Raw genomic sequence first — 25,742 nt, forward strand, 5'->3', positions numbered from 1 at the left:
CTTTGTAGGTTCTTTACCTAGGGTCGCTGCATAAGACAGCGAGCTCACGCTTTTAGGTGCAGTCACAGTGGCTGGTTGTACAGCTTTTGCTGGGGTGTTTGTAGTTCCCTGAGAGGGTGCTGCAGGAGCAGCTGTTCTAGGAGCATTCTTTTTTGAGCTCTTTCTGTTATTACCTGGGTAACGAGGACAAGATTTAAAGGACGCTGGGTGACTACCTCCACAGTTGGAGCAGCAAGCAGGTTGATCGTCACTTAATGTGCAATCTTTTGCCCAGTGCAGGCCAGCGCATCTCACACAACGGATGTTAAGGGTGCAAGTTTCAGAGGAATGAAAAAATCCTTGGCACCTAAAGCATTGAATAGGGCTTTTACGGCCTCTGTAAGCCTCAAATTTGACCTCAGCGCCCCACGTATCGGTGACACTGTACAGTTGGTCTATGAAGGGATGAGGTCGGACTTATATGTAAACAAGTGGCATAGGGTGTCTAGTGCGCGGTTTAATCAATCGGGCGCACCTATGCACTTGGAAACCCCATGATTCCACTTCATTTTTGACGTCCTCGATTGCAGTTTCTTTAGGGAGGCCTCTGATAACAATTTTGATAGGCCTGTCCTGCTTTAGATCAAAAGTCTTGAATTGGATGCCGGCCTGCCGCATCTATCGTGTAACCTCCCTAAATAGAAAACAACCAATGACTGAAAAGAAAAGGAGCATGCGCAGTTTTACTGATTGTGTTTCCACATCGCCACCGCTACGAGCGCTGTGGTCGCTTCGAAGCGCAAGTTCTCCCATTGAAGTGTTGACGCTTTACTTACATACAGCTTTGACAGGAACTAGTTTTTCGGATTCTCAGATGGCAGCGCACCGGCACTAGTCGCAGATGCTTCGGAGTAGTGATTATTTGCATTTTCATTGCTCTTGTGGATCTGATTCCGACAGTCTTGATTATTCGCTCCTGCTCTAGCCGCAAATCCGACTCCTACGGAGTCTTGATTATTTAACTCTTTTTGCTTCCTCAGAGCTGTTGCTTTGAATTCCGATTCTTTGAATGTGTCATAGTATAGCTATATATATTAGGTATTACCTTTATTATGCAATATTACTGTAATATTCATCGTCTTGTAGTGAAGAGCTGTGAATTTCTCTTTAATCTTCTTTAGAATTGGTATATACTTATAAACATAAATTTTTACATTTAATGTATTTTTTCAAGGTTGCAGAACAAAATGTGGATTCTACCGAATAGAACCTCGAGCGATATCTGGTATCATTTCATCAAATTAGATTTAAAAAAAAAAAAAAAAATGCCGGTATTTTCAGCAGACAATTTTCTGTTCTTTAGGATCTGCCTCTAATATAAAAATTTATTTTTACACTGTGCTTTGTAGTAGCAACAAAATATCAATTATAGTAGTAAAATGTGGTAATAAATAACAATACTGTAAAATAATATGGCAATAAATAATCGTTAACTAAAAGTAAGTTTAAATTTCATTATTTTTTAACTTTTAGCATTTTTTTATTCCAGAATTTTTTTCGTTATTCTAGGTAGAAAAGGTTTTTTAGGGAATCTCAAAAGTATAGTTGAAAGAAATCAGTTCAGGGAGTGAGCGATTTGGTTGAGTTGATTCCAGTGATCCCACTCCTTGATTAATTTTTCTGCTTTTCCTCATCTTTGCACACCACTCTTGATCCATGCCTGTTCCGAATGCATTCATCAAAGTCATTTTTACTGAGTGGTGAATTGTTAAAAAGAACTGATTCACTTCCGATCCCTTAAAGCAGCAGTTTTGTCCATCTCTATGTCCACTCATTTGAGTTTTAACCCTTTCCGGCGCAGTGTGAACACACCAAAAATTCGATAAATATCACGAAAACTACACTAATGGTTACTTTTAATCTCTTATGAATAATAGATGGCAGCACCACACAAGCAAATTGTTAACGTTGAGATATATTCTGTTTTTAAAGATATAAAATATAAAGAATATCACTAAAAAAATATTTATATAATTTTGTTGTTCATATGCTAATCTGCCTATTCTGTATTACTTTTAATTTTTATGTTTGAAATATTGGTATAGTGAAGCCTTCAGTGTATAGTGTGCTCGTGCTGAACACACTGTACTGGTAGCGCCTTTCACGTGGGGTGAGTCACAGAATCTGGTCTCGTGCTTCAAACATGGGAGAGGCTGAGAGCGCAGATTTATTCATATTTGTTTTTATTCTTTTCTGTTTTTGGTTTTGAAGACTCTGGTGCTTTGTTTTCACTTAGCTATTTGATTTTCAGCGAGAGCAGACCCTTTTTTTCTCTTGCTTTCATCGTGCGTAGTTTTGATTTCTGTAGATTTTTATTTGTATATATATTTAATAATTATTTTTTTGTAGTCAATAATTAATTGTAAATATTATAGCATTTTAATTATTTTTCTTATAAATTTTAAAATTGTGTAAATGGCTCGGATAGGCCTCAGCATTGCCGAAGCAATGAGAGTTTCCTTTTTTGGGGGGGTAGGGTGTAGAGTAGCAGGCCTCCCCGTGATGTACTCTGGGTTATGCTAAATCTGCTACACAGATCAGATTGTACTGTTTTTTAAATCAAAGTATTTTACTGTAATATGTGCTTCACAGCAACGCTCACTTATCACGGCTCAATGTGTTCACTCCGGACACACCCACAAAATGGAAACAGTTGGTGCAATATTTGTAAAACTATCCCTGCATACTCTCCTAGGCCTAAATAGACTGCCTACAAATTTTTTGGGTAAAATACTTTAAAGAGTAGTGTGCCAAAAAGGGTTAATAAGTGCTTTAAAAACAGCACATATTGAAGAATCAGTTACATTTTCTTTGACCATTCTTTCACCTTTTACATTTTTCTTCCTCACCAGTGTGTATCATTTTCAAACACACAGACTATGACAAATATGCTTATTTTAGTCCTCTTTACCATTTTGCCAGATATTTTCTGAGCACCCCATATGTTACATTCTTTCGGCAAAAGAATTGCTACATTAATATCGTTTAAACCACATCACTAATAACTAAAATGATTTAGCAGTTAACAACTTTAAAAATGTGAAATTTAAGCTAACAAAAAATCCTATACATAATGCTCTCTTTCAAACAAAAAAACTGACCGTTACAAAAATTAGTCAGTTTCTCTTGAGAGTCCTCCAGTGGGTATTCCTCTCTTTGGTGGATACAACTGTCTAAGTGGCTATAATCAATTGAAAAAAAAAAAAAAAGTAGTTTTAATTAAAATATGTATAATGTCATAATTTTAACTGAAGTCAGGTATAAAAGTCAGTGACTTACAGTTCTGTGATAAACACAAAAATAGATTAGAATTACATACTTTAAGTTAGATTAGAATTACATACTTTAAGTATAAGTTTTAAATATTGTGAAAGCATGTGTCAATTTAACCACTAAGAGAGTAATAAGTTGTGATACAGTTTCACAGTATTTAAAATTGGTACTTGTTGTACAGCAAGTAATATACATTCAACTTAATATTGAAACAATAATAGCAATATATATAATTATTTGATTTATTTGATCAAAGGGAAAAAAAAATCACAGTTGTACAAAATCTTCTTTTTAAAAGCAATATACAGTATGTAATACAAAAGCTTTCATGCATCTTCACCAGAAAATATCATAAAGAAATACAAAATTGATTACTAAATTTTTTTTAATTTATACTATTTATACACTTATTTTAACATTTACCAGTCATACTAAAACAAATAAAAAAAAATTAAAAATACTGTAACAGAAAGACAGTTTGATAGTACATAAAGACCTGAAGAGAAAAAAAATACTGCCTTTATGCGTCACCATCGAGATAGATAAGGCCTGCGCGCTGAGTTACTACGTCACTGCTAGGGGACCGGTCTTCGCGCAGTTTAGCTTTCTTGCTAAACACCCGTTTTTCTAAACCTATTCTATGAAATTGGTATCTCATACTATAAAATCAGTCTAAAACAAAATTACAAGCGGCAATATAATGTTTTACAAAGCTTATACGAATATGAAATATTTTTATTTTCTTTTGTTAGTATTTATTTTCAAAACAAAATTATTTGAGAATGGTGTGGTGCTTTTAAAAGCAAATCATTTCTTTGAAGAAAAATTGGTTTTAAAATTCAAGTAGCTAAAATTTTTACTTTGATTTTTCTGCACTGCCTTTGTGTTTCTCGTTGATTCTCATCACCGCATCAATTTTTTTTGTTTCACCCACTAATTTAACAAAATGTTTGCCAGTGGGAACACTTGTTATCTCTCATTCTATAATTATTGCATATTTTTTACATCTATCATATTAATGTAGCAGGATTATAAAACATCAAATGAATGCAAGAGACTACTTAATATTTAGACTAACATTTAAATGCCTTATATCAGTCATAAAATTTTTCTGAATGTAATAAATTACTAAATAGTCTAGTCTTAAAATTATTTCTTACTTACATATTGTATGTTAATCTGTATTACAGTTAATGTTTTCCTCTTAATGCTACATAATTTTTCGACAAGAATCTGTAGTTAAATTGAGATAATGTTTATTACATAGCTCTGAAGACTATCAATATTAAAATTCCAAATAAGACAGGAAAAAAGTTTTTTAAATACAGTTATACACAATTTTTTTGAAAATATTTTAAAAATATACGAAATACTTAAAAAACTTTTAGAAACTGAAATTTCTTGCAAATATTTACATCATACCTATTTAACTATAAGCATTACCTCTGTTCTGAAAATATTTTTTTTACTACTGCTTCTTCAATAACTGTACATTTTTAAAATTTCATTTTGCAGTTTCGCAATTTAATTACCTTAATATGAATCTTACATACATTACTTTAGAAACTTTTCTATCATTCTCAGAAAGATTTATATTGCATAACAAATTTTAAACAAACTGATTGCATGATAATAACATACATAAAAGTGAACAGAAGCTATATTAGCTAAACATGTGCATTTAAGTTTCATCATGATAAAATGATATTTTATAATTTGCAAAAAACATTGATATTTAAATTTAAGAACACAGTACTCTGTCAAGAATCAAATTTACTCTGCATTTGATATTCTACATATTATGTAATGAAATAAGTGTTATGCTTTTAAACCCTTAGGACATTTATTTCATATAAAATTAGTTTCCAATTAAAATAAATAATCATAAATTTTGCTGACAATTTTTATATTACTAGTGTTAGTAATTATTACAAGGGATGATGCTTCAGATGTCAAAAGTAAACATAAATTCAATTCTTAAAACATAATGAATAAAAAATTACAACTTATAAAAGCCAACAAAAAGTTTGCTGAGGGTTCCTTAACCGTGACGTCACAAGCCAGTTTCGTTTCAGAGCGCAGGCCTTATCTATCTCGATGGTGACGCTTTATGGGGGGGGGGATATCAGAAAACAACAGCAATTTTTTATGTAACTCAAATTTAAATTTAATAATGGTCACTTTTTCCCTTCCTTTCTATAAAAATAGTACTTTTTTTAGACAATGTCTGGCATTCTATAAAAATACTTATTAATTTATTTTTTAGAAAATGTCTAGTCTAGCATGGCATTTATAACTGATACTTGATTTGCAAACAAGGTAATTTCTTAACACATAAAAGAGAACATTCACTTTCTCCATGACTTCCTGCACCGATCTAAAGCAGCGATTTTCAACCTGTGGTACTCTGACTAACCCATCGCATACGTCTGGTGTATAAGAAAAAATAATTAGTAGTGATGGAAAGTGGCAAAATACTATAATAAAATTACTTCAGTCAATATAAGCTATATAATATTCTTTTCTTTAATCTGTCTTGGCGTGTCATGTAAAGCAAATGGCAGCTAACCATATTTTCAGCATTGAGTGAATCATAAAATCAGTTATGAAGAACTCTTTTTGTTTCTTACAACTTTGACATTCAAATTAGTTTGAGTACACCATCTCTTATTCTTTTAAAGTTGCTAAATGTATAGAGCAACTTTTGCTCATTTTTAACAGGCAATTTTGCATCACTTGACACTTAGTTCTCCATGCTTCTTATAGAGTCTTATTTTCAAGGGGAGTAACACAATTTAAACCGTTCCAAATAAATTTTTTTGCACAGTTTAAGCTTTATTGTCTTTCTTAAAATATTTTATTAGCACATTTTATAGTATAAAGCATTTTTAACGAATGGAAGAGAAAATCCTATCCCCATGATGTGTACATGAAAGAAAAGGAAAAATATCACATATAATAGTATATTAAAATACTGTTAAACACAAAAAAGTATAAATATTACATGCTTAAACAGCTCAATGTTACCATACAATACTTTTCATATGTAAAAAAATTGATAACAAAATTTGTTTACCATTTCAGCAATACAAAAGAACTTGAAGTGCAACACAGGACATCAACCAACACCAAAAGCATTATTAAAGAGCAAATGATACATACATCTGAAGTAAAAATCATGCGATTAAATTATCATTCACTTCATTTCCTAAATTAAGTAACATAATTATAAAGCTAGGGGATCAATGCACATTTATAATTTTAAAATATCTGTTTTCCCTTATTTTTAAGGCTTATTAAATGTAGGCATAACATTAAATATAGCCCACAGTGACCAAGGATCTTTCTCAATAGATCTGACAATCCTGGTAAGTTTTCCATGAATATTTTGTGACTGTTCTTCACTAATCTTGCACAGCAGATTGTTTTTTGAACTGAAAAAGTATGGAAGACGCTTGTTTAACACATATGACTGTAGTTTTTTAAGAGCCTGTAATAAAAAAAAGAAACTTTTAGAATCACTAATAATAAAATTACACCATTGAAAGCACAGATAAAAAAATCTGAAAGCTTTCAGATTTTATATTATGCCCCTAAATAAATATATTTATTTATTTACGGGGCATTTTCTTAACGTTTTGTGTGTTTAGAATTTCCGACAGACAGTCTCGTGTGCTGAAGATAAGATAATTCCCCCCCCTCCCCAATATAGTGTTGCCATGGCTTGCTTTGAAACTGTTGAGTCTGTTAATCAAAAATTCATTCAAGTTTTACAAAATATGAAATAGATAATAAAACAAATTCAAAATTCAGGCTTCCAGGTGCCTATGTTTGGGTGAAGGATTACATTATTTAAAATTTGATGGCTATAGGTACCGTTGCTTTTTCACAAAGCAAGAAATATACATACCATTCAAGTACAATCATGTAAGATTCTTCATTATTTAATTTCTTTAAATATAATACGGGCTGCTAACATTTGGTGGCTAGAATTTAGAAAGTGATACACCATTTATAGTGAACCGATGAAAAATGTTGAGTTTAGACTAATAGCTTTTCTGGGCTAATAAATAAAATGAGATTGAATATATATATATATATATATATATATATATATATATATATGTGTGTGAGAACATAATTTGTCATATATACACCCAATGTATGGTATTTTTCCTTCATAACCTGATGTTAAGTAAGTCTGGGGGTACTTTGTGAAAGTTCATATGTTTGAAAATAATATATTAAAATTTTTAATATGCCTCAAACAGGGTTTAACTGAAAATAATTTATTTCAATAATATTCAACTGCACGAGATTTTCTACAATGTTTTCTCCTACACTTACTTTTTATTTCTCAAGCTAACAATCTTTCCATTTTTTCCTACCTAAATTTATGAGATTCCTTCTTTTGTTAAAATTTTTTTCCTAATTTTTTTACGCACCTAAGCTCTTACAGATATTTATCAAAACATATTAAACAATAATAATAAAAATGCAAGAGGAAAGATTTTAAATTTATATTTTCCATACGAAATCTAAATTTTGGTATCTGCAAGAAATCTTTCACAAATGTATTCACAGCTAAATGTCTGACATTTATTTAAAATAATTCTAAAATGTCGCATTAAGCAACTCACTTAAACTAAAAATGAAAACTTTCCTAATGTTACAAAACATGAGAATAAATAATAACAACCTTCTTTCTTTTATTTATTAAATTCCTTTGACATATGCGGAGAAAAATTTATATATTTGTTAGTTACATATTCTTTATTTCTTACAACACCTTGATGGCATTTCAATTTTGATGCAATTTGTAGCCCTTTGAGAAAAATTATTAGAAACTAGATCCTGGATGATTATTCGATCAAATTGAGTTCTTTCTTTTTTATTTTTAGCTGCGAAGAACACTTTTCACATACAAATAAATATATTGCCACACAAAGTGATTATTCTTATTTCAAAAATCTGTAACTCAGGGCATTTATCTTTTGCCAAGTATGAATAAAAGTTAATCGAATCTAAATCTTCAAATCTTTGAATAAGATTTGCATTATACTTGTAAGCTAATTTGTTCCATTTGCATTTTCTGCTGCATTACTCCCATTCATTTCAGCATGAATATTAATAATAAAACGGTAATATTAATAGGAATGTAAACAATGCAAAACTGAATTACAAATCATTGAAATTAATACATATTTTTATCATAAAAATACTATTTTTCCCGTTCGTTTCAGCATCAATAGTAATATTAAAACGGCAATATTAATAGTAATGCAAATAATGTAAAACTGAATTACAAATCATTGAAGTCAATACATCTTTTTTTTTTCCATATTCTTATCACAATAATACTATTTTTCTTGCATATTTTTAATTTGAAAATAATAGGGTAAGATTTAAAATGTAGGAATATATTTTGATTCAAGCCCTGTTTCAAGTAATTTGAGTTTAAAAACACATACACGTCAAATGATAAGTGTATTCTTTCCTCACAGCTCTTTACTGAGAATAATAAACAAGAAAAGCTAGATTGTAACAAGAAATGCTAGATCTGTGATCCATGTACCATTACATATTATGTAGATTGTTTTATTTATTTTATCATGAAAATTTTGATTTCATTTATTATCAAAAATCTGTTTTTATGTAGCTCTCAATATAATTACCCCATCTCATTATATTATTCAACTTCTCCATTCCTATTTTCTCTTTCTTCAACTAATGCACCAAATCTAAAGCTCATCCGTGAATAGAATTTACTGCTTTAGTTGTTTCAGGAACCTTTTGGCCATCTGCAGACTTTTGACACTATATTATTTAGAACAAATTACATGTCTAAAATTTATCTGTGCACAACAGATAAATTTTAGACATGTAATTTGTTGTAAATAAAATGTTGCTGTAAAACTGCTTCAACGGCTACAAGGTTAAAAGCTTAATCAAAAGTCTTCATTGCTAAAGCAACGGCTGCTAGTAACTTGCTGCAGAATCCCAAGTATAACCTTATACTCCATATTTGCTTCAAGTAACTTCTATTTGTTTAAAAAATTGATGTGAGACCTTCATAATATGTGCTTTTTGTTGCTAATTAAGTTATAAAACTCTTGACTGAAAGCATGAGAAAGAAGCTTTGTCCAAAGGATTAAATATAAATCAAAAGACTACACCACTAAGACAATGGCTAGTAGTAACTTGCCACAGACTTCCAAATCACATTCCATATTTGCTTTGCGCGGCCTTCCCCCTCCCCCCCTAAAAACACCTTGACAGAAGATCTTCAAATTGCATGTTTTATCTGATGATGGTGTTATGAAAACTACTGATGATGACTGCTTTTAGAGCATCAGGAACACATTTTGTCCCAAGGATTAAACGCACTATAAAAATGCCATGAATTCATTGTTATGGGACACAACTATACTGAAAAAGGAAAGAAAATTTCATTCATTTAATATTGTTTCTCACACCCCATTCTCCAAACTGTCTAATTGCTCTACATTTTCTTACAGTCATGACTATCTGCAATTAATAAAACAAACAAACTTGCAATCAATAGATAATCAAGGGAAAACTCAACGTACTTGCTGTCTACAACTTTGGGCCACATTTCCTAGATTTTTTGCTGCATGAACCTGATTATAAATAATAGAAACAGTGAAATAAAAACATGAATATATCAGATCAGTACTTTCCAATCTGATTTAACTGGAAAACCCTCTTACATTTTGTACAATGTAAAATAATCCCTTAAATACTTTTTAAAAGCATGTATATATACAGCAGGTGAAAATTATTAGTCTATTTTGGCCTGTTAACATTCAAGTATTTGCACATACAACTAATCTATTAATACATAACCCATTGATAACATAAAATCATTAAAATAAAGGGAATTTTCCAAAAAAAGACAAATGGTTCACGGCTTGATTCATGAAGTCTTAGAACCATTTGATAAGCTTTCATAAATGAAATTCAAAAGTATTGTGCAAAATGGATGGCTGAAATAACTAGAGGGAATCTTTGATAACTAGAGGGAAAATGCAGAATGAACAAGAAGTACGGTAACACATTTAGTCATATCATTTAACAACAGTATCTTGGGTACAGGAAGTGACAGTGCCCTGGAAAGTTAATTTTTTGAGCTGAAGATCAAAAATGCAACAATAGCAATCACTTTATTGCTTCTTCACCATAGGTTTTTAATGCTTTTACAAACATTATCAATGCTGCTGCTACTATATTAAGATTATATTTAGCTAGTTTCAGAGCTTTGGGGTCATTCTGGTAAGCAATCTCCCAAACTACATGTACATGTTCACTGCCATTTTAGACACACAATTCTCCTTTGAAATTAAAAAATAAATAAACAAAAAAGAAAGGGGAAAAATTTGAAAGGTTTCAGATTTTAAATTACGTCCAAAGGGGTGTTTTTTTCTTTTTTACATTATGTGTGTTACCTTTTTTTATTAAATATCATGTTCTTCACACTTAAACCGTAAAATTCAGTTCAAAAGCAATATTGCAAAATAATTTTAAAATGAGCACATCTTTAGAATTTCAGATACATAGTCTCACAAGCTGGAGATAAAAATGTTTTTTTCTGTACAACATTGCCATTGCTCGCTTTGAAATTCTTGAGTTTGTAATAAAACATTCGTTAAAGCTTTACAAAATATGACATCGATAATAAAACAAATTACAAATTAGGGCTACCAGATGCCCATATTCGGTGAAAGATTATGTTATTCAAAATTTTATGGCCATAGGTATCATTGTTTTATCACAGTTCGAGAAACATACCTCATTTATGCAGATTTTTCATTATATAATTTCTTTAAATATAATACAGGGCTCTAATATTTGGTGGCAACAATTTGAAAAGTGAACTGACATATATAGTGAATCAACACAAAATGACAAAACAAAATGAATAGACCTTCTGAGTTACGGCTCCTTTAGGCTAAAAATTCAAGCTTAATACACCATTTACCATTTCCATTGATAATATACAATAATAGTACTATTTTATTAGAAATGTGTAGTCATTTATTTCTGACTTATTTAGTACAATGGTTCAGTTGACAGAGATCATCCATCTAAAATGATGAAGGTGTGGGAATTACTTTGTTTGATAATATTTTAGAACAGTTTTGGGGGAACAAAAAACTTCTATTCCCATGGATGGCTGTGCTTTAATATAACAAGATGCCAAAAATGCTGTCCATAAATATGCAGCATCAGGTAAGCAAAGTGAACACATTAGCAACAAAATTAAGAATTCAGTATAATGAACAGAAAAATTAACTATCTCCTTTAGTAGTTTTGCTTCATTTTCTGACAAATGAATCATTATTTTTCCTTTTATTTTAAAAGCATTCATGTTAAGAAAATTTGAATTGCTTATGTGTTGTTTAATCAGAAAAATTTCAATTTTTTTGGGGGGGGGAACAAAAATTTTACATTTTAAAATCTATCTTAAAATATCAAGCAGCTCTAAACTTCCGAATCATTAATTTTCCTTTTATATTTAAAGTAATCCCGCTTAGGAAATATGAATTATTTGTGTGCTGAATTATTTGTAAAATATATGCTGTGATTTTACATGTAACATATAATAATTTTATGTTATTTTATTATTATAAAAATATAATTTATATTTTTAAGTTATTTACACAGTGATAAAATTTGTTTTCTCCCTTCATGTACTGAAAATGATGCTTTATGATAAATCTAGTTTTCAATAATGTATGTTACATTTTATGCTACATATGAAGTAATCGATTTACTCTCTTCTTTTATGTAAATGAATAATATATATATATTGGCTTTTTTAACTGTTACTTTCTGTCTGTTATTGCGTTTTCTGTTTATTATTATTATTATTATTATTACAGCTATATACAAAAATTAGGCCCTGAAAAATTTTGATCTAATTGCTCAAGCATTAAAAATGTTGTGACATCATTAGAGATATACTGGATACAATAAGTCATCTGCTTTGATTGCTCTCTTTAGCTTAGCAGCTCAGACCAACTTAAGATACAAAATTTCTCTCTGTACAAGGAATAATATCAGGTGATATGTATTTATTGTGTCGCTGAGCAGCTTTGTTTCGTTGTGTAGACAGACTTAAGAGTTAAGAAGTAATGCTGATTGTATTTTCCCACAACTCTTTATTTCACCTTAAAACCTTAGAAAACTTTGCAGAAATTATTTTGGATATAAAGCAAATAACACAATTACATCTCTATACAGTAAAATAACTGTATTTTTAAATAAAGAGCTTTTTTTCCCCTTCACAATTTTTTTTCAGACAGAAAATGTTATGGATCCGTTTAGCTGATGGGGCACTTAACCAATAGGACACTTAGCCTACAAGGACACTTAGCTTACAGGTCATTTAGCTGACATGGACTGTTAGCCGACAAGACATTTAGCCGACAAGGACATTTTCCCGACAGGACATTTAGCCAACATGGACACTTAGCCAACAGGACAGTTAGCCAACATGGACATTTAGCCGACATGGACAGTTAGCCGACAGGACATTTAGCCGACATGGACAGTTAGCCGACAGGACATTTAGCCAACACAAACAGTTAGCATACAGGACATTTAGCCGACACACAGAATTTGCTGTCGGAACATTCAGCTACGGTACAGTTAACTGTCAAGACATTTAGTCAATGGGACATTAAGCCGACAGTGATGTTCAGCTGACGTGTAACCAATGATTATTTAAATTCACTATCAATTATAAAATTTCTCGACTTCTCAATAAGTTCAATATTTAAGTTATTTTTTTCACTTATCAGTAAAATTCAGTTTTCGATACTTGAAAAATCTCATATGTGCTTTTAATTATTGTGCTAATTTAGCATTGTTTGATATGTATCTTGCTGTTTGGTGTATATTGGCCAAATTGGAAAAAAAAAAAAAAAAAAAAATGCTGAAATTTCTCGTCAGGGAATATGAATCAAATTTCGAAAGGAAAAAGAATTTTTTTAGCTAAGTATGGCGGTCACTTAATTACATTTTAATATGGGATCTTCAAAAATTATCCGTAAAGCTTCTTTATTTAATCAACTTTCACATCATTCATTATTTTTCTTGTTTACTTAATGATATTAATTTTCCAATCTCGCTCTTCCAAATACTTCCAAATCAAATTTCTGATATCTTTACGTTTCATTACTATTTTGCTCATCACATCATGTTACATTCCTTCCCTTAAAAAATCATTTGGTTCCTCCCACTAATGAAATTTCCTTTCCCTGTCATGAAAAATCTAAATAATGCAATAAAAATTATTGTTATTCTTGAATTATACTTTTTTACAGAAACATATGGCGGTGAGGGTCAGTTCAGCAAATATATTTTATTTTGTTATTAAAAACAATTTTAAAAAGTTAATTTTTAAGACCAGCAAAGGCATAAATTATTTGTGACCACCATAATTTGCACTTCATGCTACCATCCTTGAGATAAAAATTCTGTAACATTTTATTGATCACGCCTCTTGCTTAATGCGCGCTTATCGCGGAGGCCGGCAGTGTCTTACGCGAGCGTCTGTCCAGGGCCGGGGGCTTTTTTGCTACTAAGCCTAACTCCATGAAATTTCCGAAGTATCAACGCATTGTATAATAATGCTCTATAGAGTATTTAAACAGCTTATGTTTTATTGATATTTTTATACTATACAGTTTAATTACCTTATTTCTTGTTTAAATGCATATTTTACACATTTTATTTTCATTAACTCAAAATTTTATAACTTTTAACATTATACATCTGAAAACTAAATATATTACTTAAAATTATCTTTTCGTATGAAAAATTTGAAAACAGGGATCTACACACAGTCCTACGTTACATTCCTTGCACTCGTAATAACTTATTTGGCATTTTGGAGGATTTTTCCGGGAATATGAACAAACGAAGCATTGTCGTCTCATTTTCTTATCAGTCTCTTCTGAACAAAGTTTTGGAAAATGTCTTTCAGTTAATCTTTCAGAATCAATATCAGAATATCAGAATTTCAGAATCAATATCTGAAATATTTTGCATCATTTCTGCTATTTCATGTTCTGTTAAACATTTTCGACGCTTCGACATTGCAACGGTAAAAACAGAAAGAATTCACGTCTAACAAGATCTAATTATTTTCTAAAAACTGAACTGCAAACCGAAATACCCAACACTTTAGCACAAATAAGACTTTTCTACTTTCAGTAAACAACTACCACATGCGAATAAAGTGCGATTTAAAGAGACGTCATAAATCACGCCATTCGGAAACATTTATTTCCCCGTTTGTTTATATAATCAAAAACACGTGTATGTGAGTCATGCTTCTCTCATTTCGAGTAGAAGGTCTAATGTACATGTATCTGAAACCATATGGACATACAGTGCCATCCTGTGGCAGAAATTATAGTTTTTCAAACGTTCTAGGACACTGGCACAAATACGTGATAGTCGGTAGTGAACGGGAAAATGCTCTGGCACGCCTGCGGGTCAGCTGGGAGGTGAGTGTGTTCGTTGCTGGCACGTAGACGTGACAGTCGGCGCGAAGGGGTTAAAATACTTAGGTTAATGTTTATAGCCCTAAACTAGTGCATAATGTTTAATTTAGAAGTAAAATATTCTTTAAGGTTTTGTTTTATTCATAACTGAAGCTGCAGAAGGAGGTGGCCACAAATCAAGTAGGGCGGAGCAAAGCATCAGATCATGAAAAGTCACCGCAATGTGGCGCCATCTATCGATGCTAGATTTAACTAGATCAGTCATGTAAATAGATAATATTATGTACTATGTTTTGAAAGTCGTGATGTGTAATTTTCAATATAATATATTATATTAATGTTTTTCTTGTAAAATATAATTTTTCTCAATATCTGTTAAAAATGTATAAATTTTCATTTCATTTTTCATTAATTTTATTTTTTTTTTCTCCTTCTCGTTTTTGGTTTGCGGCCACCCAACAGAAGTAGGTTTGGTTTACATATTTGAAATTCGGACCGAACTACCAGTGCTCTGCAATTTTATCGCTCAGACGCTACTGAGCCTATCAGAAATAGAGTGACTGTTTTAATATAGAACCAGTCTCTTCCAATGAAAATTGCTTTTTTAGGCTAAACCTTTATAAATGCATTGCTCGAAAATGTCCCATACCTGAATACTGAAGTAAAATTCACTATTAATCTTGAATTAAGCTTTGAAAGGAAATATTGGCAGTTTAGTGTTAGATTAGCATCTCTATTTTATTTTGCTATTAAAAAATAATAAACAGAACTTTCAAGGTTATGGTGACTGAAAAGAGATGTTTAAAAATCATTGTCATCGTCAACCGGCAGTTATTTACCATTCTTAAGATAAAAATAAGCGACTCTATTAAAATTTCGGAATTGGGCATACTCATTTTTACCTACTAACTATGGCCATTATGATAAAACTTCAAAAGTTAATACTGAGAGAGTTGAATAATTGCATAATTTTCATTTAGGGAAGAAAAATGATTGTGCATACTATATATATAGAGAGAGAGAGAGAGAGAACTGCGATATACGGTGTTTATCCTGGGATTCTATCGCCTGATGAGAGAAGAAAGATGATTACATGTGTGTATATATATGCATATATACTAAAGTTTATGTAGTAAGTTGCATCTACTAATACACTTCGTTCCATATTGTTCATAACCTCTGTAAAAGGGTGACGCTTCGTTCTGCTATTTTTAAGCTAAGACTAAACAATTCATCTCATGTTTGTGAAATTAAAAATCTTGGAAGCAAATGCGCAGTTCTGTAACATCAATTTTACTGACTCTCGCTTAAAACTTGTGAACTTCAATTGTTTCTAGCATCGAATCCTAAGAGTCTTTACTAGTAGATTAAACTGAAGCTGATGGCCAATAGTGGTATTATAAAAGAGATGATGCCCCATAGCATCAACACTTGTGGGTGATTATTAGAAAATATAAGCATACAATTACCTTTGGCAATTAAGCATAAAGTCCAGTGAAGCAATATTGTAGCGAGATACAAGGCATAATCTACTGTTGAGCAATATTCTTGATAAACATGGCAAGGATAAGCATGGCGATTAATCTTAGCAAAAGGCAATAATTCAGCAATAAAAGAGGCAAAATCTAGTGAAGAGCAGTCTTCTTAAAGCATAGCAAGAAATCTAAAATTAAGCAACTTAAAAAACTAAGTCAGTCTGTCACGGCATGGCATAGTCTGGGAAAGCAATATTTCAGGCATAAATAGTACAAAAGGCATATTCAATGAAAAGCAATTAGTTGAGGATGAGATTAATCTAAAGATGGCATTAAGCATGATATACAAGCTTGATTTTGAGCTAATTTCTTTTGTCGAGATTGATAAATCTATGACAAAAAGTAAGAATGATATCACTCACATATTTATTACTCACTTTTATTTAATGCTAGGATAATTAGTTATTCATTTAATGCTAGGTAATACTTGAATACCTAATATTACATGCAAATGAAAAAAACAAATTAAAAAATAACTGAAATAGTAAGTAAGTAAAGTACAGTACACAAATTATAAAATAGTTTTAAAAGAAATATAATACATTGTATGATATATAAATAATAAAATATTTTTAAAAGAAATATTATGTGCCGCGGCGCGCAATGAATTGGAAGTTGATCTGTCAGCACTATCCTTATCTTCAGGGCAGATGTTTTTATTTTATTTGGCTTATAATTCCTTACTAAATGTAGTATTTCATCTCGATGTACTCTGTCTTTGATATGATTTAAATCAAGTTCCTCGTCATTATAATTTGCTTCTGATACTGAAGAAAGGGACACAGAGGTTATTGAAAATGAAAAAATTTCGATTGACAAATTAGTCGGTATTCTCGACACAGCAATTATAGCACTTGAACAGCGGAACTTTGTAACTGAACAAGAAATTATGTCTCTTTACATAATTAAAGAGAAAGTATTATAAAACGAAGTATAAGTATTACATAAAACGAAGCAACTTAGACAACTTACATTGAAAGAAATGTTTAATAAAGTAAACAAATAAATATTAAGCTCTTTTTTTTTTTTTTTTTTTTTTTTTTTTTTGTAAATTTTGATACCCTTTAGATCATAATTGTTCTTTATTTCATAAATTACTGTTTCATATTTTTAATTTTATAATTTCTGCCAGATTTAAACTGATGTCAAACGCTGATGGAACGCTAGATTTAAACTAATGCCAGACTTAAACTAATCTTACCAGATTTAAACTGATAATCTATAATCCGGAAAAATCGATAATCCAAAATCGCCGAAGTCCCAATGAGTCTGGATTAACGACTTTTGACTGTAGTAATATTCATTCATCACTGTCTGCAATATCTTTACAAAAAGGCTGTCCACTCAAAGTCAGTGGAGTCAAAGTCAAGTTCAAGGGGTGAAATTTTCTAATCTGTCAGGCTCACTTGGAGTACTTTATGCTTTGCTCTATTAATTTGTTTTCTGAGTACTTCATCACTAGGCAAACATGGTTGTAATGTCTTGAGTTATTGATAACTTAACATTACTGATAACCTGAGCAGGTGTGTCATTACATCGCTTCAAAATTTCTTTCATTTCATTTTGAGCCTTAGCAACGAAGGCTGCACTTGCCACAGCTGTATGATTATGTGTACACGGATCAAATTTTCTTACAACATGTTCACCATTTAACAAAACCATTATCGCTCTTCCACTGCATCTTGATTCTTTCCAGTTCTTTCGGTAACAAGTCCAATAGTACAAATCACCATGATTTTTATCTTTTATACAGAAAAATCAGTTAATATTAATTTTAGGTTTCCCTTTTGTAGAATTGATAACATCTGTGATTTTAACAATACAGTTCTGGTTGTCCGAATCACAGGAGAGCGTCGAGTAGTGGGATATCCTTCCACCAAGAGTATTGGAAAAGAAATGAAATCTCTGTTGGGCGGTTTCTCAAGATCATATAAATAAGGAATGTGATTGGCTATTGCATTAGATTGGCACCAATTTAGTACCCTCTTTTGTTACTATTACGAAACAATAATTTAAAATTTGTGTTACAATTAATAATTTTTTTTTTATCTAGCCCCCCAAAAAACATGAGAATGACAAAATACTGTATTAGTCTCCCAAACATTAAAGTAGGCCTCATTTTTTTCAAACATTGTTCCATTTACTTAGTTCTAATCATTCACATGTATTAGCTGCACCCCTGATTTTAATCTGCTTTTTTGTGAAAAAACTTGCAGCTCATATGAAAGAATGCGTGCGAAAGAATACGTGTCACAGTGCTTAGAATCCCATTTTTGTTCCTAATGCTAGAATAGGAATTCTGTAGTTAAAGTAACTGTTATTATTTTTCTTAAAATCTTGTATAGGAAGAAAAAGTAATGATCTTCATGAGTGAAGGTTGCTCTGTTTGAAGCTCTAAATTTGGTTTACTCCATGTTTTTATTTGTGACACTATTGTTGTACTTTTCACACCAATTTTTTTTTCATCATGACCACCACTATTTATGAAATTGATGTTGAGTTCCCTGGAGAGAAACTTATCCTTCAATATTCTTCCCCCCTAGCACTTAGGAGGTGCTATTCTCTCTCCAAATAGAAGCAATTAGCTTCTAGAGTATTTTTTCATTAAGGATTCTTTATTAGGATACGAAACTGGTACTGGTAAAAGTCTGTTTTAGGACTGAAGACCAGCACTAGGATAAGGATACGGATATCCTCAATTTTTACTCCCCTCCCTGCTCCCTCCATGGGATTTACTCATGTACTTTCATCATCATGCCCATTGTGGACTTCTTTCAGGCTGACAGGGAAGTACTGCAAAAGCAGTAGAACCCCTGTATAACTACTTTTGTATCAAAGTATCACCTCAATTTTTACCATCACGAACGCCCCATACTATATTAGAAATGAAGATTTACATCGCGACCTTCATATTGATTATATCAAAGACTACTTATCCAAACTGAATGGAAACTTGATGTTGAAAGGTTGATGCTCCTGTGATTGATGTACCGAATGTTTCTTCTGAACTCTCAGAAATGGACTTTGACAAAATTAAAGGCGTTGTCAACAGATTAATTACATCTGTTGAGCAATTCAAGAAAAACAAGACTGCAGCGGAAATACTCAACCTTGCACTGTGCTCATTTGAACTTCTAGACGGCATACGCTTAATTTCACATCTCTTTATGTAAGATGACTGATCTAGTTAAATCTACAATCGATAGCTGGCACCACTTTAAGGTGACTTTTCACAACGTCTTGCTTTGCTCTGCCCTCCCTAGTTTGTGGCCCCTCCTTATTTTCCTACCCGGAATTTTATACATCACGTGTCTTCGGGGTTTTTCTCAAGTAAGTTCACTATATTAAAGGATCTAAGTCTAAAACTGCCATGTGTAGTTTCCGGAATCTCAGATTTTCAGCTATACAGTGGTATACAATGTTAGTTTGAAATTTACTTTAGAAAATCTTTTTTGGGAATCTAAAAGGACCATAGACTGAGAAACGAAATGACATCACTATTTGGTGGAGTTAAAATAACATATGTGATTAGCTATTTCATTTGAATGTCAAACTGGAGCCAGCTTTTATTGTTATTATAAACAAATACTTTATAAAATGTCTTAGGCATGGTAAATTGTTACTCTTTGGTTTTTGTTTGTAGTTTTCTTAGTCTGTAGTCACTTCCCTCTTTCCACTTCCGTCTTAAATGCACTATCTCAGGGGATAGGAATAATGAATGAATGAATGGTTACATCTGGTCTGAATATACATAAATGCACATGAGGCAGGGTTAACCATTAACCAATATATGCACGTGCTTAGGGAATCAAGGAAAGGGGTCACCATCAAAATGCCCTTAGGCACTCAGGAAAACGGGCACCAATAATTTTTCCATTACGATGCAGCTAAACCAAAACCGAGAAAGAAAAAAAATTATAAAAAATGAAACGAAAATTTATAAATTTTTAAAAGATATTGAGAAAAGTTACATTATATAGAAAAACATTAATATAACATATTATATTGAAAATTATACATTGCGACTTTCAAAACAGAGTACATAATATTATATACAAATTAGTTAGGAAAAGAGAAATTCTATGCATATTTTTACAGCGTACTAAAACATACACCACCCAATTCTGGTAAATCATATTCAAAAGGCTTCCACGCAACCTTAACATGATCCAAATCATTTAGTAGGCGCGGTTAGAAAATAAGAGTGGAATTGCATATCAGCAGTGTTTTCGATATATGAAGAGTGAAAAATGTAGTTTTGGCAGAAATGTATTCAGTTCTGAATAAAACAAAACCTTAAAGAATATTGTAATTCTATATTAAACATTATGCAACAGTTTAGTGTTATAAACATTAACCTAAGTTAAGTATTTTAAGCGAGAGGCGTGGTCAATAAAATGTTACAGAATCATGCTTTTAATTTCTTACAAATCTGAAAGCATTAAGAAGAGCCAGATTGGAAAATTAATATTATTAAGTAAACAAGAAAAATCATTAATGAAAGTGTTCAAAAGAACCCAGTTGATTAATGAAGAAGCTTTACGGGTAATTTTTGAAAATCCCATATTAAAATGTAATTAAGTGACTGCTGTACTTAGGTAAAAAAAAAAATCTTTTTTTTTCTTTTGATATTTAATTCATATTCCCTGACGAGAAATTTCAGTGCTTTTCCAATTTGGCCAATATACACCACATAATATTTAAAAGCACATATGAGATCTTTAAGAATCAAAACATGAATTTCACTTATAGGTGAAAAAATGATTTAAATATTGAACTAAGTTGAGAAATTTTGTAATTGATAGTAAATGTGAATAATTATTGGGTATGTGTCAGCTAAACGTCATTGTCAGCTTAGTGTCCTGTTGACTAATTGCCTTGACAGTTAAGTGTCCCGTAGCTAAATGTCCTGACGGCTAATCCTCTGTGTTGGCCAAATGTCCTGTCAGATAACTGTCCGTGTCGGCTACGTGTCCTAGTCGGGTAAATGACCTGTCGGTTAAGTGTTTGTGTTGGCTAACTGCTGTCGGTTAAATGTCCCATTGGCTAAGTGTCCATGACCAATATGTTATGCAGTCATGAAATGCATCCAGCATTTTAAGAAAATGAATTCATATTTTTAATTAGTTACAGGTTCATTTGCAATAAAGATCAGTTCAAGCACTAAACTTAAGACAATTATGGCTCATATTTGCAATAAAGACTTAATACTTTCTGTCTGCAATACAGATCAGTTGAAGTTATTAAATTCAAAACAAATATGAGAAACATTTGCATTCTGTAGAATGGTATTAAGTTTTGAATTGACCCAAAGCTCCTGTTAATTATTATGGCTTTAAAGCCAATATTATATATTTTACCATATTTTAGATATCTTTATTGTTATCACATCTATTATTTGGTCACTGTCACATGGAAAATTAGCTGTTTTAAAAAACGAATAAAAATAAGCAATAAAACAAAATATGTAAGTAAACCAATTCATAATCTAAAGTAATGTTAAAAGTTTCAAAAAACTGGAAGCTTTCAAGGAGGAACTGTACATTTTATTACCCTGGATCCAAGCAGTGTATCATCTCTATACTGTTGTTTGTTTATATATTAATGTTATTTTTAATGTCAATTAACCACCAATAACATTTATGCTAAAATTATTTTTAAAAACTTTAATAGTTAAAAAAAACTGTTAAATGGTTTAAAAATAATATTCTTAAGCAAACAAATTCCAGTGTGAATATAAGAATGAAGAGTAAGTTTTAATAGTGCATTTTACATTCTGTAATAATTGTATTGGTAAAGTTAAAATAAAATATGGACTCTTTATTGTAGAACTAGTATTTCCTACTCAAACTTACCTCCAGAAATCTCTCGCCCATTCTGTCATCTTTCCAATATTCTTTATCATTATTTTCTAGAATCATCCATATTACTACTGTTTTCAGATAATATGAAGCAAGAATTTTCCAGTTTTCTTTATCCCTCAATAGCTAATTCAAAATAAAAACAATTTAAAATTATTAATAAAATTTTTATTATTGATATCTACAAAAAATTAATATTTGTTTCAACAGAACATGGCGAAATTACACTAGTTCTATATTTGGACTATGTTATATGACTATGGATCATAATGCCACTAAAATATTTGAATGAATCAATTATTGAATTGTTTTGCAAACACGTAGCCAGCTAATACATATTTATCTTTTTACTTTATATAATGAATATATCTCTTCTCTATGAAACATTATGTAAAAAGTCTTACTTTTCTTTTAGAGAAATAGCAGACATAGACATTTTCTAACAATTATTAAGATTTAGTAAATTCAAGGATTTAACTCTGATATTATATAACTGCACGGTTTATATATCTATTACCATTTCTTTTCTTTCTTCTTTTTTTAATCATCACCTTATCTTATCATTTATATGCAACAGCAGTTCTAACTTACAGAAGTTTTTTATGGCTCTAAAAATGTATTAGAATTTACCTATTAATAAACTGCAAAACAGTAAAGCGTGAACAATAAAATTTGTCTGAAATACTGTTAAATCATTATTCAAAAGATATGATTTCAGAAATTTGCCAAATATAAAGTAGAAGACTAAAAATCTGCACAACTCAGACCATAATTTCTGCAGATTTTATAGTTTGCAGATTCTAGATCATACATGAAAAATTGAGAAAAATAAGAACAAATTAAAAAAAGAAAAGCAAGGAATTAACACATATATGCCACACATGGCACATGTGACTAAAACTTCATTGAGATGATGGGAGCCATGTCAAATTACACATGCTCAACAACATACAGTACAAAGTCTGTAATCCAGACTTGTCAGGACTTCGGCGAATCTGGATTATAGATCATCAATTTAAATCTGGTAAGATGGCATACAGAAATTATACAATTAAAATATGAAACCATAATTTATGAAATAAAGAGCAATTATGATCTAAAGGGTCTCAAAATTTACAAAAAAAAAAAAAAAAAAAAGGGGTAATATTTATTTGTTTACTTTATTAAACATTTCTTTCAATGTAATTTTCTTCAGTATCAGAGGCACGCATGGGTATACGCTTTACTGGCTTTACGCGCATGCGTAACGGACGCGGGCATCAAATGCGCATGTGTAAGTTTGTGGCTTTGAGGTCCAGATTATAGATCATTACGGATTACGGACTTTGTACTGTATTTGGCTTTTAACCTCAAATATACTTGGGCACTTTTTCTCATGCACTGTTGCAGAGTTTCTTAAACTAGGGGGTCACAAACCAAAATTTTGGGGGTAGCGAAATTTAAATTTGATACTTGAATTTGTAGAGACATTAGGCTATTTTTAAAGCAGGAGTGATGAAAAATGAGCAATGCCTTTGCCTAGAATCGAACCATGGACATCTGGAAGACGAGCCCAGCGTGCAGACCATCACACCACAAAGGCATGCTAAGAAGGTGGGAGAAATACCTTATATACTCCCCCTTTTTAAAGGGCAGCTGGGGTTTTTAGGGGACCCAATCACCAAATCCTGGGTGTGGAGAATCATCATCCACCACCTTTTGTAGTTTGGGCACCACTGTAGACATTAGGTTATTTTTAAAGCAGGAGTGATGAAAAATGAGCAATGAATTTGCTGGGAATCAAACCACGGACCTGTGGAATATGCGCCCAGCATGCAGACCACCATACCACAAAGGCAGGAGAAATACCTTATATATTTAAAGAAACTGTATTCATAAGACTTTTAAATTGCATTATTTACACTCATGAGATTAGATTTTAAAGATATTACATTAATTGATATTAATGAGATTAATTACATGTCATAAAGAAATTTGTAAAATTATCCAGCGATTCAAACTTAAAACTTGAGTTTTTAAATCCTTGATGAATTCTGAATCAGGGTTAGAACTAGAGTTCTCATTATTTCTAGGGGGGGGACTACTTTTTCTGCTTTAACGCTAATTAAAAAGAAATGTCATTCAACGTTAAAAAGATACTTCATGTCTAGCAGTGTCAAATATCAAACCAACATTTAATTTGTTATGCAACAGAAAACAAGCATATCAGTCTTGTTAGAATTTTCTTGAATTTTTGTTTGCTTAAAAAAAATCTTAAAAACTATTTTTTATATGTATATTGTTTAACAAAGAAGTAAATTATTTACAGGAGGATATTTATTTTTATATCTTTATTTCATATTTAATACCTGGGGTCGTGATTGAAGAAAGTTTAAGAAACTCTGCACTATTGTATCAAACAGGACACTGACTCAGTCCTGTGTTATGTATCATACTTTTTTTTCTATTGCAGTCATTTACCAGTGTTGCAGTACATGTTTTCTTTTTCAAAAGAGGTTAAACTCAACCTAAATTTGTATTAAAAAAGTAAGGATAAAAGACACAACAATTTTTTTTACATTTTTCAAACACCTGTTTTACAGTATTTTTATTTATATGTATGGAGTCATCTCTGAAATTATAACAGTCCTTAACTCCTACTCAGTTACACAGTTTTGTTGCTCTACATAACTCACATAAAAACAGGGTTGCCACTTAAAGAGGAGAATGAAATTCTTTGACATTTCCAGGTGTGTTTTGAGAAAATTTCAGTCTATCCGCATAGTGCGCGTTGGCTGCACTGAGAGATAAATTAATTATGGTACCACTTGAAAAGACAAAAATTTGCCAATTGCATATGACATATTATATATATAATCCTGAAAGCATTACTATTTTAGCTATAATAGGAGTTGTTTTCTCCACTGAAGATAGAGATTAGAATCTGCCCAATTTGGATTAAAAAATAAGTTTTATTGCAGCTAAACGAAAGAAAGAAATCTATTTAATGATATTTTAAAATAAATTCAGGTATTTTATATTTATTTAGCAGCTTACATAAACAAAAATATGTTCATTAAATTTTGTGATAGTATGTCATCACACTGCTAGATTTAGTTTCAGAATTATGCCAGAGAAATTTGCCTGAACTTTGAAAGTATTATTAACTAATAATAAATAAATTTAGAGCAAAGAACATTAAATGACATAAATAACATTAAAATGAAGTTAATTACTTAAAAATTGAATTACAATAAACAATGCTATTTTGGCGAATATTAAACATTAGCCTAGATGACTGATTACTATTTTTTTATCTTACTGTAAAATGAAAAATAAGGCATTTATTTTAATGGAAAAAAAAAAAAAAAAAAGGTTTAAAAGATTTTTCGGTAAAATCCTAGTTTTCGCTACGGCCTTTGTACAATTTTGAAAACTGCCACCAACACCAAAATGATCGGTTTACTATCCAACACCTTCTTAGAGACTAGAGACAGAAAGAGGTAACTTGTTACTGCTCA

General features: G+C 31.1%; 1 protein-coding gene across 2 annotated transcripts in view; it reads right to left on the reverse strand.

Moving 5' to 3' along the window:
- Positions 1-3,538: 3,538 nt before the first annotated feature.
- Positions 3,539-25,742, reverse strand: part of LOC118182598 (cyclic GMP-AMP synthase-like receptor) — an 80,575-nt gene continuing 58,371 nt past the window's right edge. For both annotated transcript variants that reach the window (XM_085811636.1, XM_085811635.1), the window contains 2 exons: positions 22,237-22,368; positions 3,539-6,802 (listed from right to left, as the gene is read on the reverse strand). In XM_085811636.1, coding sequence (XP_085667762.1) covers positions 6,599-6,802; positions 22,237-22,368 — 336 coding nt within the window. In that variant the 3' untranslated portion in view covers positions 3,539-6,598. The remainder of the gene's footprint in view (positions 6,803-22,236; positions 22,369-25,742) is intronic.

The sequence above is a fragment of the Stegodyphus dumicola genome, chromosome 2 (assembly GCF_044657685.1).
Source record: "Stegodyphus dumicola isolate Sdum_Otavi_A_Nest chromosome 2, ASM4465768v1".
Classification (NCBI taxonomy): domain Eukaryota; kingdom Metazoa; phylum Arthropoda; class Arachnida; order Araneae; family Eresidae; genus Stegodyphus; species Stegodyphus dumicola.